A 17,764-nucleotide genomic window follows, 5' to 3' on the forward strand; every position below is an offset into this window, starting at 1 on the left:
TGTAATTTTTACCAAAAAGATGTCCCACCCTTCTCAGGGGAGAGATGTTCATAATAAAATCTCAAAATATACATTCTGCTGCCACCTTCTCCCCCCCCACCCCCAAATTATCACATATAAACTTAATAGTAATACCACCAATGTATCTTTGGCGGAGGAGCAGCCTCTGTTATCACAACTGAATTTAACAGAGATGCAGTTTGCGGGGAATGGGGAAGAAGTTCTTTGGCATTTGGTGTAGTAGAAATACTTTTCACCAACCAGGATTTTCTCAATCCCCACCCCATAGCCAATTCCTTAACTTCTCTTTTTTCATTTATTTATTGTAGCACCATGTTAAACATTGCCATCCTGCAGACCCCAAGACATTAAGTGGCCTGTAAGTTACATGTCTCGGGGCCACTTTTCCCTGTGATGGATGCTATTCAGCATGCCCATGAGTGACCATCTGGTGGCAGAAAAAGCCCCTGGATATGGAGATTCTAGTCCACCTGGCATCCATTCGAAGAACACAAACATGATGATGAATCACATTCCTTGTACCTCTTAGCACCTGAGATGATGCTGCTCAAATAAAAATAACCCTGAGATGTGCTTGGAAAATGAATACCAGGAGGAAAAAAAGCTTACAATGACCATGAGCAATCTGCAAAGTATTTTGCAACACTTGAAATCCCTTCATGTTTTGTGGCCTTTGTGAAGCTTTGTTTTAAATTCCACAGAATCTGGGAAGGTCCATAGCATGACATGATAACATCGGAAGACCTCTAGCACCTCTAGAATTCAGGGACAATAGTGTTCCACTTATTTATAATCTTTCATTAAATGGTTTCCAGGACTTGCAACTTCACCTAACCAACCCAGGTATTCTTAGGAAACTCATAGCCCAACTCCGGTGATGGCTGGGTCAATACCATTGCAGGCATCACTCATTCTCCCATTTTCTTTCTCATTCCTTGCCTTCATTAAGGAAACTCCTTTCTCCATTAATGCCAGGAAAGTGTAAAATTATTTGTCATGTTTATTCCTTACTGCAATGCTACATTGGAGTCACTGTGGGGAATTCTAAATGGAGAGAGGTAGCCCATCGTATTGGGGGGGGCAGAGGGGAGGAGGGACTATGAATTTAAGAGAGGCATCAATTGCAGTTGTTGAAGACATCCCAATAGATCCCACTTTGAGTTGAGTTGATGTGGTCATGTATTCATTATTAAGAAAGCATGAAGTGTACCAAGGATATAGCATTAATAATTGTTTTTACAATTCCAGGGCAGCTGGATTACCTCCCCCATTGCAGCAGTCATGGTAACTTTAGCCTGGAAACCTGTGGGTGCATCTGCGATGAAGGCTGGGCTGGGAAGAATTGCTCTGAACCTCTCTGTCCCCTCGGCTGCTCTAGCCGGGGTGTGTGCATTGATGGCCAGTGTGTTTGCGACAGCGATTATAGTGGGGAGGATTGCTCTGAGGCACATTGCCCAACTGACTGCAGCTCCCGAGGACTCTGTGTGGATGGAGAATGTATCTGTGAAGAAGGCTTTGCCGGAGAAGACTGTAACGAGCTGAGATGCCCAGAGGACTGCTCGGGGAAAGGGATCTGTGCCAATGGGACTTGCATCTGCCAAGAGGGCTACGTAGGGGAAGACTGTGGGCAGCTGAGGTGCCTCAATGCTTGCAGTGGGCGTGGATTCTGCCAAGAAGGCCTGTGCTCTTGCGAGGAAGGTTACCAAGGACAGGATTGTTCAGCAGGTATGGCAGATGTAACAGTTAAGATAGTGGATAAATATAAAGCTCAAAGGGCCCCTAGCAAATATCAGGCCTTACTTTGTCATTTTTAGAAATCTGAAGCCTTTTTTGTGTAAAGAAAGAACATTTGCCAAGGAAAATGTTGGACCTAGTATTTAAATACAACCAGATCCACTAGAAATTAGTGGATTATGTATCCTTTTTAAAAAAAACTGAAAAAGGTCATTTTGCATGGACATTGCTGACTTAGAGAGATGAGATGCTTCAGGACTTTGCTCAATCCTCATTTTTAAGTAAACAGACATAATTTGCATTTCCCACAATACAGAGAGTGAATAGTCTTCCTGACTGTTAGAACAATTAACCAGTGGAACAACCTGCCTACAGAAGCGGTGAATGCTCCAACACTGGAAGTTTTTAAGAAGAGACTGGACAGCCATTTGTCTGAAATGGTATAGGGTTTCCTGCCTGAGCAGGGGGTTGGACCTCCAAGGTCCTTTCCAACTTTATTATTATTATTATTATTATTATTATTATTATTATTATTATTATTATTATTATTATTATTATTATTATTATTTTCCAATTTTTTCATTTCTCTACCCCAAATACACTTTAAAAGGATATAAAATACCTAGTTAAGACAATCCATGTTAAAGAAAAAAGAAAATGTTTTAATATGGAAAATCATGGGACAAATACATTTTCTTTAAATATGCAAAGTCATATCAAAACAGGATTTATACAGAGGTAGACATATGTATGCATCCATAGAGCCAGGCATACCGGCATAAAATGTAATAGTGAGAGAACTTTATTATTTTGTTTTATAAATATTTTATTGATTTTCTATTTTTACAATCAAGTGCCTAATTAAATAACATGAAGACTGGGTCCATTAGTCATTTCGTGGTACATGTAAGCTTCTTCATACTTAATCCAATATTACACCCTCCAATACATCATCTCTTCATCTGGTAATAGACATTTTTCCACACTAAGCAAATACAATTCTTATTGTTGTAAATAAATGTGCAATTGCCTATCAACATTTGTTACATTTTTCTAAAGGTATCAATAATGTCAGTTTAAAATATCTTTTAACCAAAGCATATCTTAATTGCATTTACATTATCTATTTATTCAATCTATATCCTATTTTTGCTTTTTTCGGTTCTAGTTCCCTTCTAGTAATAAACATTTTTCCACAATAAGACAATACAATTCTTATTATTGTAAGTAAATATAGACTTGCCTATCGATATTTACTATATTTTTCTAAAAATGTCAATAATATCAGTTTAAAATAGCTTTTCTAACCAAAACATATCTTAATTGCATTTGCATCCAATATCCATTTATTCAGTCTAAATCCTATTTTTGCTTTTTATAATTTTAATTCCCCATCCATGTTCAAAATATCCCAAACATTTATAATTTCAGAACAACTTATATTTGTGTAACTAAAATTTTCCCCTATTCAAAATTGTTAACATATTCTTCTTTCCCTTTTTATACCAAGATATGATATTCTGATTACAAATCCTATCTAATTATTATTATACTTCTATTTCTAACAATCTATTCTTAACCATATTCAAACATCAAATTGATAATGTAACTTCCACTCTAACAGGTCAAAGCTTCTGTTTCTTTCTGTCTTACTCTAGCTTTCTTCCTTTGCCAACTAACTTTCCAAGTTAGTACATTTGGATCATCAAATAATTCTTCCTCTATTTTTGTATATATTATTTGGAACAAGAGAAACAATTTGGTTAAAGTGTTTTTGGAAAAACCGGCCCATTGTTATTCATTAAACAGCCTCCCTCCTTCCCCAATTCCCCACAGTTCTATTGACACCTTTCTCTTCCATTCCATCAGCTCTCCTTCCTTTTCCTCCAGTAATTTCTGAGACTTTGGTTTGTAGAATGTCTGCTCCATTTCCAATATTCTCGTTGTTTCTTCTAAGTCTTCATTTATCTGAGTCTGGTCACAATTTTCTTCCTTCAGATCCTAAATGTTTGAGTCAGCATTTTCTATTTTTCCTTCTTTTTCTGAATTGCTGGTTCCTTCTCTGTATTTATTTTCTGGATTTGTAGATTGAAATTAAAAAAAATGTTCTTTTATCTCCTTTGTGTTTCTTTTAAACTCATCACAAGCTGAAGCGATATTTTCTTGTATTTATTTCAACATGGAGAGAATTTCTTTCTGTTATTCATCAGTATTTTCTTGGTAATCTAGCAAACTGAAGCTTCTGGAGACAGGTGTTAAAGATGGTTTTTCACCATTTAAAGTTAAGTAGGAAACATCCATTTTATATTTTGTAAGTAGTCTTTATAAGTTTGTCCAACCAACTAGCTGTTCTTAAACCTCCTCTAAGCAGATATAAGTAAAGTTCAAATTTTTCTGCCCAATGAGAAAGATATCCTTTCTGTCCAGGGAGAAAAAAAGAAGCATAATCAAGATGTATAAAACTGTTCTAAAATGTTCCATCATATCTGGCAATAATATATATGTCTTCTTCAGGAGAATAGATCCACAGCACAGTTCTAGAACTCAGTATTTTTGTTCATAGTTCAGACAAGCCAATTCTAAAATGATATTATTGTCTCTGCCACATAAATAAGCAGTCCCAAGTCTGTTTCATTTTCTCAGCTGCAAATCTCAAAAATCAAAGCTTCAAGGCCAGCCAAAGTCTTATCTCACTTTGGGCTTCAAGCCAGGTTGCTTTTAGGCAAAAATAGATTGTAGTGCTGTACATTCACCACTAGATGTCCTCAACGCCATTTTCAGTTTTTAAAAATAAAACTTATAAGCTTTTCCAGCCTTGTTTTTTTTTTAAAAAATGGTCTTAGAAAACACTTTTAGTCCTCAAATTTCCAAGTCATATTTATGTATTAATTCCAAGCTAGTCTTATAGGTTTTTCCTTTTCCCCAGGTAATTAATTTGCCACTTTCCTAAGGGAATGGGGTGGAAATTCCCTTTCCCTTCTCTTCGGGGGGAGTGCTTTGGGCAGATTTTCAGGAAAAGTTCTTAAATTCATAAAGAGAGGCTTAGATCTCGCCCAGTTTCATCTACATTTCTGTAAACCTGCTTAGTAGTCCTTGGCGTCTTCCATTGACAGAAGCTTCTGACTGGCTATGTGAATGTAGCTAGTTTTTCCCCCGCCGGTTCGGAGGGCTTCCTCAGATCAAACAGGAGGGCTGCCACCCCAACCCACCCACCCCCGTGATCAAAACAAAGGTCCCCTCCTTGCTTGCTTCCTCTATGGGACGCCTTTTCAGGGTCCCCCAGCGAGGCAAAATCAAACATGTAAGACGGAGCTCGTCTTCCAGCATCTGCTTCCCTGTGACGCCACAACCGGAAACCGAAAGAACTTTATTATTGAAGCAAGCTTTATGAAGTTGTTAAAACAAGTCTAGATGTGAGGACTTTCCTGATGGAAAGGAAAGGAGATGTCTAGCTCAGAGTGACCATACGCAGTTATGTATATGCATTTGGCAATGGAACTAAATGCTAAGAAATTCTGGAGTTTTATTTTCTTGCTATTTTTACTTGTCTGTCAGCCTTCCTGGATAGACTAGACAGGAAACAATGAGCTAATTGCACTTTATTGTAAGACCTCATTAACAGAATCTTGCAAGTCTGAAAGTACAAATCTTCTGCCCTCTCATTTATAGCCTGAGAAGCTAGGGAGGGGGCCTTATAAGCCTCTCTTTCTGACCATTGTGCAACTGTGGAGTCTCTTATCTGACCCTTCCCTTGACAGCATTTCTTCACCCCACAACTCAAAATCTTTCCTGTACACTGTTATGTTTTTCAAGAGCACCTGACATTTTCTGCAAGAATTTAACTGCTTTCTCTGAATATACCCCTTTTTCATTCAAGGACTGAAGACTTACCACAAACCAAATATAGCTACCTAAAACTACAAGTCTGACACAGAAGACCCAAAGGACAATGCTTTGTAAAGTTTCTGAAGCAGAAGAGTAAAGAAAAGTCCCTCAGTCAAATGAACAAAAGATTAGGAGTCACAGACCAGAATAATTGCACATTCTTTGTAAGAAGCCTTACCAGCCAATGTGACTGGAGTGGTAACAGTGGACTTTCTTTTGCTGGAGGTGTTTAACTGATGGGGGGGGCAGCTCTCGGTCAGGGATGCTGTAGTAATGGATTCGTTTAGGTAGTGGGTGGGATTACCTACCCACTACCTAAATGGGGTAGGGGTTGCGAAGAGTCAGACACGACTTAGCAACTGAACAAAGGGATTAGATAATTGCCAACATTTCTTCAACCCTTAGATGCTATGTTTTTACAAAGAGGTCTTATTGAAATAGGCCAGCTGTTGAGTTATAACTTTTATTTCATGGGCAATTGAAACTGACAAATATTGACAGATAAGCAACAAAGCCACAGTTCAAGGACCTGTGTTATATATTCTGGAAGTTACAGTGAGGTAAAACAGGATTGCAGCTTCTAATGGCAAACCTTTACCAGTCCCTTGAGAATACTAATGCAGAATTAGGCAAATATGCCCACTGTTCCCCCAATAAAATAGTGGAGACCTACTGTTCTCAAATACTGCCAAAATAAAATATTATGTAAATATTATTATTACACCCCTTCTTCTTTTCTACATAAAATAGTGAAATTCTGCTCTTGTTTTAAAAAAAAAATCAAGCTGATCTTGTGCAAGGTATGAAAGTGCCATTATATGGTGGAAGGAAGAAATGAGCTATTAAGGAGAGACTTGGACAAGGGTTTTTTTTTTAATCCCATTTATATCCCGCCCTTCTCCGAAGACTCAGGGCAGCTTACAATCTAAAGCACAAATCAATGTGCTTAGCAATAGCCTTCATTCTATGTATATGCCTGCCTATTAGAGCTTTCGCCCCCCCCCCCACAAGCGGCATTATTACAAAGTCAGCTTATTGCCCCCAACAATACTCCAGAGATAGAAAGAAGCATGCAACCCCAATGAACCCATTATGAATTTGTTTAGTATGAATTGTCTCTGTTTCTTGACCTGTCCTATCTCAAAGGGCTGACAGCTTTGCCCTTCTTTGCTCTGCTTTATTGAAAGTCTGTAGATAAGTTGCTAGCAAAATCTTAGTAGGGGAGAGATGGAGGGTAGGAAAGGAAGCCAGAAACAAAATGCTAATAAAGAGGGCAAGCCATGAGAATAGCAAGTGACCAGAGGAAAGAGCAGCAATGCATGATTCACAGAACTTCCAGCACAATCGCTAATCATATTTGCAGCAGGTCACTGGATCTCACCTTCAAGATAATCTAGTTGAAGACCATTTGAACTTTGTAGCTTGTTAACAAAATGCTTGTTAACCTGCTTGTTAACTGACACTTGTTGCCTTTAGCTGTGGAACTTGCATTAATTTCCAGTGAGTTTCTGGGTACAATCCAAAATGCTTTCACCTATAAAATCCTGCGTGGCTGGACATACAGGTACTTGCCAAACCGCCTTTTCCCAAAATTAATGTCTCTGATTCATTCTTCCCAGGAAAACTGCTAGTTTTTCCCAATTTCAAGAGGCGATTGGAGTGTAAAACGCAGAAATTCTGGGGTTTTTTTAGTTATGGCCTCAGTCCTGTGGAATAGCTCTCTTTAGAAATTAGACTAGCAGTGTTTTGAACATCTTCCATGAACTAATGAAAACAACCCTTCTGGAGAATAGGATGATTATTATTTTAATTGTTGTTGTTTCATTTTTATTTTTTATTTAACTTAATTAGTTTTGTTTTTTGTGGACATTATAATCATCTCTCTTTAATTGTTAATCACCAAGAGACCCTGTAAATTACAGTAGTATGACATATAATACATAAATGAATCATAGATATCTGTGATAGAACAGTTGAGGAAGAACAAAGGATTTTGATTCCAAACTTTAAGAGTATCAAATGCACTTCTAGTACCTGGGAATCTGAATAGAATAGAATAGAATAGAATAGAATAGAATAGAATAGAATAGAATAGAATAGAATAGAATAGAATAGAATAGAATAGAATAGAATAGAATAGAATAGAATAGAATAGAATAGAATAGAATAGAATAGAATAGAGCTGGAGGTCTTCTAGTACCCCCTACTCAGGCAAGAAACCCTACACATTTCAGACATTTTCACTATTGAATTTCATTTTGTTAGATAGCACCCAATGTTCAAGTCTGTCACGATCCTTATGTATCTTAAGCCTATCTTCTGGAGTGTTGGCTATTCCTGGCAGCTTGGTGTCATCTGCAAATTTGATGAGTTTTCCATTTATCGCCTCATCCAAATTATTGATGAAGATATTGAAGAGTACTGGCCCTAAAACAGACCTTTGGGGTACCCCACTACTTCCTTCCATGTAGATGCAGTTCCATTGAGGACTACATGTAGAGTGCAGTTGGTCAGCCACCTACAAATCCATCTGGTGGTGATGCTGTCTAACCCACATTTTTCTATCTTATCAAGTAATAGATTGTGGTCTACTTTATCAAATACCTTACTGAAGTCCAAGTAAATTATATCCGCGGTTTTCATCTGGTCCACTAATTTTGTCACTTTATCAAAGAATGCAACAAGATTTGTCTGGCATGATCTGTTTTTTACAAACCCATGTTGGCTTTTGGTTATGATTTTGTTTGCCTTTAGTGTTTGCTGATTCGTTACTTGATTATCTTTTCCACCTGTTTGATTAGTGATCTTGTTGTCAGTCCCTGTATTTCTGATAACCAGCTAGGATTACTCAGCAGGACAAAGGTATTAACACTGAGCAACACTCAACAGGCATTTTTGGAAGAGTCCTAAATGTTCTAGCTTCCTGTAGAGATGCCATGGGAAGTAGTAAACATTTTGGTTTCAGAAGATCTGGGATGTATTTTCACTACTTTGTTTTTTATGTTTTAGAACTTGCAGTAACAGAAAGGTTTTAGCTGTTGCATGACCACCATCATGGCATGTGCTAAGATAAGCTCAGGCAGCTCATCAAGCCCAGGACTAAATGCTTTGCTTCTTGAGTGCTTTGTGCCATTCATCAGTCAAGTAATACAGCGCCTTTGTCTCTTCTTTGTTTTCCAAAAGAGCAGGAGGGCTGTTATCCAAAGTGCTTTTCTACTTTTGCTTCGAGGAGAAGGCTATTTAAACAATAGGAGAAACGTGCTGTTTCACATTTCTCCTTTCAAATAGGGTGAGAGACCACTCCCTTCTAACTCAAGGCAATTTCATCTTGCTAAATGAATTGTCCAAAGGGAGTGAGGCAAAAGAGTCAATGACCAGAAACAGCATCTTTCCTGCTAACGTTTTGTAGAAGTCTGCCTCTTTCCTTTTTGCAGAGGAAGATAACAGAATGACAGAATTGGAACGGACCTCAGAGGTTTTCTAGTCCAACTCTCTTCTTAAGCAGGAGACCCTATCAATACAGACAAATGTCTGTCCAGTCTCTTCTTGAAAATATTCAGTGATGGAGCACCCACAATTTCTGAAGGCAAGCCTTTCCACTGAATAATGCTTCCTGTCAGGAAATTTCTCCTTAATTCTAGGTTGGAACTCTCTTTAATAATCTTCCATTCATTCTATTTTTAATAGATATTTTATTAATTTTCTATTTTTACAAACAAGTGCTTAATAGACAATGTGTTGACTGGGTCCATTAATAATTCCTTGGTACTTATAAGCTTCTTCAAACTAAATCCAATATTATACCATCCAATACCTCCTCTCTTCTTCCAATAATAAACATTTTTCCACATTAAGCAAATACAATTCTTATTATTATTAATAGATATATAGTTGGATATCAGCATTTATTAGTTTTCTAATAATATCAAGGATGTCAGTTTATATATTTTAACCAAAATATATCTTAATTGCATTTGCACTCAATATCCATTTATTCAGTCAATATTCTATTTTCGCTTTTTTTTTAGTTTTAATTTCCCATCCATATTCAAAATATCCCAATCATTTATAGTTTCAAAACAAGTTACATTGGCTAACCAAAAACTTCCCTTATTCAAACTTCTTAGCATTTTCTTATTTCCCTTTTCAGGCCAAAATATGATATTCTGATTACCAATCTTATCTATCTAATTATAATAATATTTCTATTTCTAGCAATCTATTCTTAACCATATTCAAATATCTAATTGATAATATAATATTCCATCTAATAGGTCAAAGCTTCTGTTTTCTTCAGTCTTACTCTAGCTTTCTTCCTTTGCCAACTAACTTTCCAAGTCAGTGCACTTGGATCATCAAACAATTCTTCCTCTACTTTTGTGCATATTATTTGGAGCAAAAGAAACTATTTAGTTAAAGTATTTTTGGAAGTGCTAGCCCACTGATATTCATTAAACAGCCTCCCTCTTTCTCCAATTCCCCACAGTTCTGGTATCAGCTCTATCTTCCATTCCATCAGCTTTCCTTCCCTATCCTCCAGTATGCACTGAAATCTTGGTTGATAAAATGTCTTTTCCATTTCCAATATTATCATTATATCTTCTAATTCTTTATTTGTCTGAGTCTAGCTGTTAGGTTTTTCTTTTGGCACCTCCATATTTGGATCAGCTTTCTCTAATTTTCCTTCTATCTGGGTTGCTAGTTCTCTGTGGTTATTTTCTGGGTTTGTAGATTTAAATTATAAAATTGTTCTTTTATCTCCTTTGTGTAATTTTTAATCTCATCATGAGCTAAGGCAACTGTTTCTTGTATTAACTTCAACATGGAGAGAATTTATTTCTGTTTATATCAGTATTTTCTTGGTGATATGTCAAACTAATGCTTCTGGACACAGATGTTAAGGGTGGTTTTTTACCATTTAGAGCTACGTATGGAACATCTTTAGGGACGCGGTGGCTTAGTGGGTTAGGACGCTGAGCTTGTTGATCAGAAGGTCGGCAGTTTGGAAGGTCGAATCCCGAGTGCCGCATAACAGAGTGAGTGCCTGTTACTCGTCCCAGCTTCTGCCAACCTAGCAGTTCGAAAGCACCTAAAATGCAAGTAGAAAAATAGGGAACACTACGGTGGGAAGGTAACAGCGTTCCGTGCGCCTTTGGCGTCTAGTCATGCCGGCCACATGACCACGGAGATGTCCTCGGACAAGCGCTGGCTCTTCGGCTTTGAAATAGAGATGAGCACCGGCCCCTAGAGTCAGAAACGACTAGCACACATGTGCGGGGGAACCTTTACCTTTACCTTTTATGGAACATCTATTTTATTTTTTGTAAACGGCCTTTATAAAAATCTGTTTGAAAACTTAGGAAGCTTCAGTTAATTATTATTGGAGCTCCAGATTATCCAACCAACTTATCAATCCTTTCTTAAACCTCCAATAAACAAATATAAGTAAAATTCATTTTTTTCTGTCCAATGAGAAATATATCCTTTCTGTCCAGGTAGAAGAAAGAACCATTAAAAGTTGTTTATCAGTCAAGATTTATAATCCAAAATATTCCATCATATCAGGCAATACTGTTTATTTCTTCTACAGGAAAATAGTTCCACAATATAGTTCTGAAAGTCAGTATTTGTATTCATAATTCAGACAGGCCAATTTTAGGATAGTTTATCATCTCTGCCACACAGTTAAGCAGCTGCCAAGCCTTTTCTTTCTCATCTTCAATCTTCAAAAGTAAAAACTTCCAAGGCCAGCCAGAGCATTATCTAAATCTGGGCTTTAAGCCTGGTTTCTTTTAGGCGTAATAAGTTGTAGTGCTGTAAATTCACCACTAGATGTCATTGACACTGTTTTCTAGTGTTGCTTTTTTAAATCCAAAACTTATATTGCGAACTTTTCAAGTCCCTTTAAAAAAAAAGAAGAAGAAGACTTAATAGCAGTTTTAGTCCCCAAATTTTTTTTTGATTGCTAACAAAGAATTAAAGGGACTACAGCCTGTGGATGGCCTTGGGTTAGGCTGAAACAGACAATAAGATTTGTCCCGTGGTCTTATACTTTTCTCCATTTCCCCCAAGTAATTAAATCACCACTTTTCTTTTCCTGAGAGAGTGGGACAGAAATTCCTCTTACCTCTCATCGGGGGAAGTGCTTTGGGCAGTTTTTCAGGAAGAGGTCTTAAGATCATAATGAGAGGATCAGGTCTCACCCAGTTTCATCCACATTGCTACATTGTTGCTTGTTGGTGCTTATTGTCTTCCATTGTCAGCAGTTTAGGACTGGCTATGCGAATGTAGCCAGTCTTCCCCCCTCCGGTTTGGAGGGCTTCCTTGGATCAAATGAGAGGGCTGCTGCCCCCCCATGATCAACAAGGGTCCCCTCCTTGCTTGTCGCCTCTATGGGGCAACCCTTTCCAGGTCCCCCAGCAGGGCGAAATTGAATGCGAAAGACAGAACCCCGTCTTCCTGTATCCATATTGCTGCAACATCAAAAACAGAAGCCATCTTCCACTCATTCTTAAGCGGTGGTCCATCAGGACATCTAGATCCATTTCAGAGGCACTACTGTTTAGCTATGTACCCCCTCTTCTATACCTGTGCATTTTGGTTTTTCTTTCCAAGGTGCAAGACCTTATTTTTCTCACCACTGAATTGCACTTGGTTGGATAGTACCCAGTGTTCAAGTCTATCAAGATCTATTCCCTCCACTTGGTATCATTGCAAATTTGATGAGTTCCCCTTGATCTGTGGTTTGTTGTTTTTTTTTTTGATCTGTTGGCTTTTGTTCATTTCTAGATGTTCACAGATCTGTTGCTTGATTGTGTTTTCCAGGATTTTCCCAGGTATTGATATCAGGCTGACTAGTCTGTAGTTTCCTGGAGCCATTTTTTCCCCTTTTTGAAGGTTGGAACTACATCAATTCTTTTCCAGTCCTCTGGTAATTCCCTAGTGCTCCAGAAGCTTTAAAAGATTTGGTTCAGTGGTTCCAAGGTCAGTGCCAGCTGCTTCAGAAACCTAGGAAATAATCCATCTGATCCTGGTGATTTGAACTCATCTAGAGTAGTTAGGTACTTTCTTATCATTTTCTTGCCTATTTTGACTGGTGTTCCTATTCTGTTTCTTATGGTACTGCTTTTGATAGGTTAGTCTGCTTTTTCTTTTTGTGTAAAGACAGATGCAAAGAATGAATTAAGCATTCATTAAGCATGAATTTTGTCCCAGCTATCCATTACTTCCTTGCCATCTTCTCCCATTAATGGACTGATCATTTTCTTCACTTTTTCTTGTTTTTTACATGTTGAAATAAACTTTTTTTTATTATTTTTGGCATTTATTGCAAGTCTTAGTTCATTCTTACCCTTAGCTTTCCTGATCCTTATCATCCTTGCTGATTCGGGCTATTTGCTGCTATTCTGTTTTAGTTATGTGTTCCTTTTCCTTTTTTATATATTTGTCCTTTTTGTCTCTCAGTGTATCAGAGAATTCTTTATGCAACCATGTTGCTTTCATCTGAATTCCATCTGTTTTGTTTGATCTGTTTCTTTTGAACAATTTAATTCTTTTTAATTGTATGTTCCAGTCATGGGTTTTATCCCACCATGTTTCAGTAATGGCAACAATGTCATACCTGCCTTCAGGTTTACCCAACTTGTTCCTCATACTTTAAGTGTTAGTGTATAGGCATCTGAGTCCTTCTTGATGACCCTGCATTTGGTTCTTATGGTTCTTATGGTTCTCCTGCTTTGTATCTGGTTTCTTCTTCTTTCACATTACACAATATTTTGAGATTCATGCTTGGGATTATGTCCTAAAGATTGATGTCTCTCCCCTTCCAGATTTAGTTTAAAGCACTTTGAACAAGCTGAACCACTTGTTTTCCAAAAAATATTCTTCCTGGTTCTTGTGAGGTGTAGCCCATCATCTGCCAGAAGCTCTTCATGTAAGTACAGTAAAACCTCTGAAAGTTGACCACTCAAGGGACTAAAGGAAATTGGTTAACATACGGAGGTGGTCAACATACTGACAGCTGTACTGATGGGTACACGTGCCTCATTTTATTGTACAGCTTTTATTAGTGAATGTCATACAGAAACATGCTTAGTGAAAACATAGGAAAACACAGGAAAATCAGTCATACAATATTGTATCATACAAGATCAATACATTTACATATGTCTTGTTTTCTTGTGGTTTGATCATTCTTTCTGGGGGGAAAAGAGTCAATTTTAGTCTGTTTCTTATTCTTTTTATGAAGGTAAGCAGAGAAAGCACTGTCAACACTAGCTATACCACTTAGCATACCTGGGCATTTTTCCACAGCAAATGACTTTAATGACATTATCAAATGACTGATATTTTCTTCTTTTGAAATATCTGCAATTTCTGTATCCTCCTCACTTAATTCTTCTGCTTCAGCAGTTGCTTCTAGCACTTTTCTGCTGGGTTGTACCTTAGTCAATACTTATTGGAAAATTGCTTCTGGGTCAAGTTCAATACAGATTGTCACGTTGTCATCCATTTAGACCATTAATTTAGATCATAGTCTAGGAATTTAAAGATCATGTCCCTGATCATTCCCACAAATCATAGTCTCTTATACTTGTGAAATGCCATGTTTGAGGCAGGTTTTGTATTCACAAAGGCCGGCTGGAGAACTGCTACCCCTTATTTGCAACAGCAGGAAAGGTGGTCCCATTCACTCAAATATATTATTTTATGTTATATGTTGTTCCCAAAGGGAATTCCTCCAATGAGTGGCTTAATATTCTCAGTGAATGGTTCAACGTGAGATGCTTGTGGTACTCACATGATGGACAAGTGTTCTTACAAACATACCCCTTATGCATCAAAGATTAGCATGTTAAAATGAGCTGAGTCGCCCTTTCTGCCATCCAATATTCTGGAGAGTTTGGACCAACTTTGGGAGTGGACTGTTAAGTCCATTCATCTCAGTCAATGCTTGCATCCCAAGGCTAGATGCAACATGAAAGCGTGTGGGAGTTCAGTCATTTGAATTCTTTACTGGTTTCTTCCCTTTGAGAGCAGTTCTGCAGCTGTCTACAAACTATACAGTAAACAAAAAGCTTCACAACTTGATTTCTGCAAATCAGGTTGCTACAACACGACATCTGTTTGGTTTGCAAGTCAGTTATTACCTGTATATAGATAAAGCCATTGTTACTGTTAGAACACAGGTAGTGGCTAAACAGTACAATGATATGCCTGTTTAGTCTAAGTAATTTCCACTGAGTTTACTGCTAGGCTTTACTACTAGGCAAATGGGCATAGGATTGCTACCTAAGAAAAGAAGTGGAAGATTCTTTCATATCACTTCAGTCTGTTATCATTTCATCCACTCCAGTTGGAATAATAGAAGCCAAGACTGAGGTGCTACATTACAGCCTGATGATGCCAGCAACAGCGTCAAAGGCTTCCAAAAAATCTTGTCTCTATCCATATTGATGTCAGCTACCCTAGTTGTGTGCTAGTTGTTTCCAACTCTAGGGGCCGGTGCTCATCTCCGTTTCAAAGCCAAAGAGCCAGCACTTGTCCGAGGACGTCTCCGTGGTCATGTGGCTGGCATGACTAGATGCCAAAGGCGCACGGAGCACTGTTACCTTCCCACCGTAGTGGTCCCTATTTTCCTACTTGCATTTTTACGTTTTTTTGAACTGCTAGGTTGGCAGAAGCTGGGACGAGTAACAGGCGCTCACTCTGCTATGTGGCACTCGGGATTCAACCCACCAAACTGCCGACCTTCTGATCGACAAGCTCAGTGTCCTAACCCACTGAGCCACTGCGTCCCTTTCAGCTACCCTAGATGGGGTTTTTTTCTTATGAACTAACATTTGCCTCATTGTCTCCAGCACCACACCCCAAACGGAAATAAGAATGTATTAAACAATGCCATCATCAAACAAAGAGCACGGTCAAGTGTTTAGCAGTTAATGTGATAGAAGTAATTTCCTCTGGCTAATTAAAAAGCTTAGGTGTGTTTCTATATTGACTCTGAAATGTTGATATTTTTTCCTCCTACACCAGTGAGGTAGAATCATGAAAGGCAACCTCCTCTGTCTTATTGTTTACAGCTGACTGTGCACACAGGAAATTAATATTCTCAAATGCCCTCTGCTTATTAAAGTTAATCCTTATTGTACTAAATGATTTCTGAAGTAAAGAGAACTTACATATATTTGCATATCTCCTAAATATAGAGACAGACCCTTTTTGGCTTAGCAAGCTTTTTTGCTGTATCAATTTTATAGCCTCAGCCATGCATTTGACCTGTTCAGTTTAAGATGAAAATAAAGCCTCACCACTGAGGCAAGTTAAATAAAACAAAGACATGAAAATTTCAATTCCACTTATTCCATATCCTAGCAAACAGCCTTTACAATATGCTATCTGATCTCTCTTAGCACTGGAACTTTTGCACACAAGAATACTCAATAGTAGAAGGCTCCTCTTCCTTAATTCCAAAGATCTTCCTTCCTTCTAGTGATGCTATGTTTCATACAGGTAGTCTACACTTAATGACCATTCATTTAGCAACTGCTTGGAATTGCAATAGCACCAAAAAAGTGACTCAGACTTACAAGTGTTGCAGCATCCCTGCAGTCAAATTATTATAATTTGGAGGCTTGGCAACTGTCACACATTAACATCTGGATTCTAAAAATTCTGAGCTTTCACTTCAGAAAGTATGCTTTTTAATCTTTATAGCTGCCAAAGATTGCTTTAAAAATGGCTTATTATCATTTTATTTGTATCTGAATCTGAATGGAGAATTGTGTATGCAAGGACATCTTACCATATGAAGAATTGAAGGGGAACTCATCAAATTTGCAGATGACAATAAACAGGCAGGAGTATCCAACACCCCAGAAGACACTCAAAATCCAAAAAGATCTTGACAAACTTGAACAACGGGCCCTATCCAACAAAATGATTTTCAATGTGGAAAAAAGCACACTTTTACATTTAGGCAGGAAAAATCAAAGGTACAAGTACAGATTAGGCGAGACCTGGCTTAAAAACAGTAACTGTGAGAGGGACATTGGAGTCCTAGTGGACAATCACTTGACTATGAGCCAGCAATGTGCAGCAGCAGCCAAAAAAGTTAATACAATCCTTGGTTGTATAAACAGACATAAAATGAAGTATTAGTACCACTTTATAAAACCCTAGTAAGACCACACCTGGAATACTGCAGCCAGTTTTGGTCACCATATCACAAAAAAGATGTTGAGAGTTTGGGAAAAAATCAGAGAGGACCAACTAAGATGATCTAAGGCCTGGAGACTATGAAGACCGGCTGCAGGACTTGGTTTTGGCTAGTCTAAATAAAAGAAGAAATAGGTAAGACATGATAGCAGTGTTCCAGTATTTGAGGGGCTGCCACAAAGAAGAGGTGGTCACGTTATTCACCAGAGGGCAGGACAAGAAACAATGGTTGGAAACTGATCAAAGAGAGAAGCAACCTGGAATTAAGGAGAAACTACCTTACAGTGAGGACAATTAGCCAGTGGAACAGATTGCCTACAGAAGTCGTGGGCGCTCCATCACTGGAGATTTTTAAGAAGAGGCTAGCCCAGGGGTAGGCAACCTTGGTTCTTTTATGACTCGTGGACTTCAACTCCCAGAATTCCTGAGCCAGCAGCTGGCTCAGGAATTCTGGGAGTTGAAGTCTACGAGTCATAAAAGAGCCAAGGTTGCATACCCCTGGGCTAGACAGTCACTTGTCTGAGATGGTATGTTCTCCTACTTGAGTGGGAGGCTGGACTAGAAAACCTCAAAGGTCCCTTCCAGCTCTATTCTATTCTACTCTACCTTTAACAAATTGAGAGATGTGAACAAGGATTGCAAAGGCAACATAGCTCAGTTTCCAAAATGCCACAAACAGGGAAAGACTGAGATAGGAACATAACTAGTCATAAACTTATGTAGCTCTAATATTTTGAAATCCTGGAATGTTTATATAATATACTATGTAAAAGAAAGTATGTATGTAAAATATTGTACATATGCATATACCAAGTGGAATGCTGAAAGGGGCAAAGAGGAAACACAACTTCTGGGCCTAAATGGATTATCTGTTAAAAAAATTACTACAGCAAGATACAATATAATC

The 17,764-nt window shown here is 38.1% G+C and overlaps 1 protein-coding gene across 1 annotated transcript in view; it reads left to right on the forward strand.

Moving 5' to 3' along the window:
• The window catches only part of TNR (tenascin R), a gene marked incomplete at both ends in the record, with an annotated part of 123,823 nt that overhangs the window by 13,801 nt on the left and 92,258 nt on the right, over positions 1-17,764 (forward strand). Inside the window, one exon of the mRNA XM_081322559.1 lies at positions 1,270-1,746. Coding sequence (XP_081178685.1) covers positions 1,270-1,746 — 477 coding nt within the window. The remainder of the gene's footprint in view (positions 1-1,269; positions 1,747-17,764) is intronic.

The sequence above is a fragment of the Vipera berus genome (genome assembly GCF_964194415.1).
Source record: "Vipera berus genome assembly, chromosome: 3".
NCBI lineage: Eukaryota > Metazoa > Chordata > Lepidosauria > Squamata > Viperidae > Vipera > Vipera berus.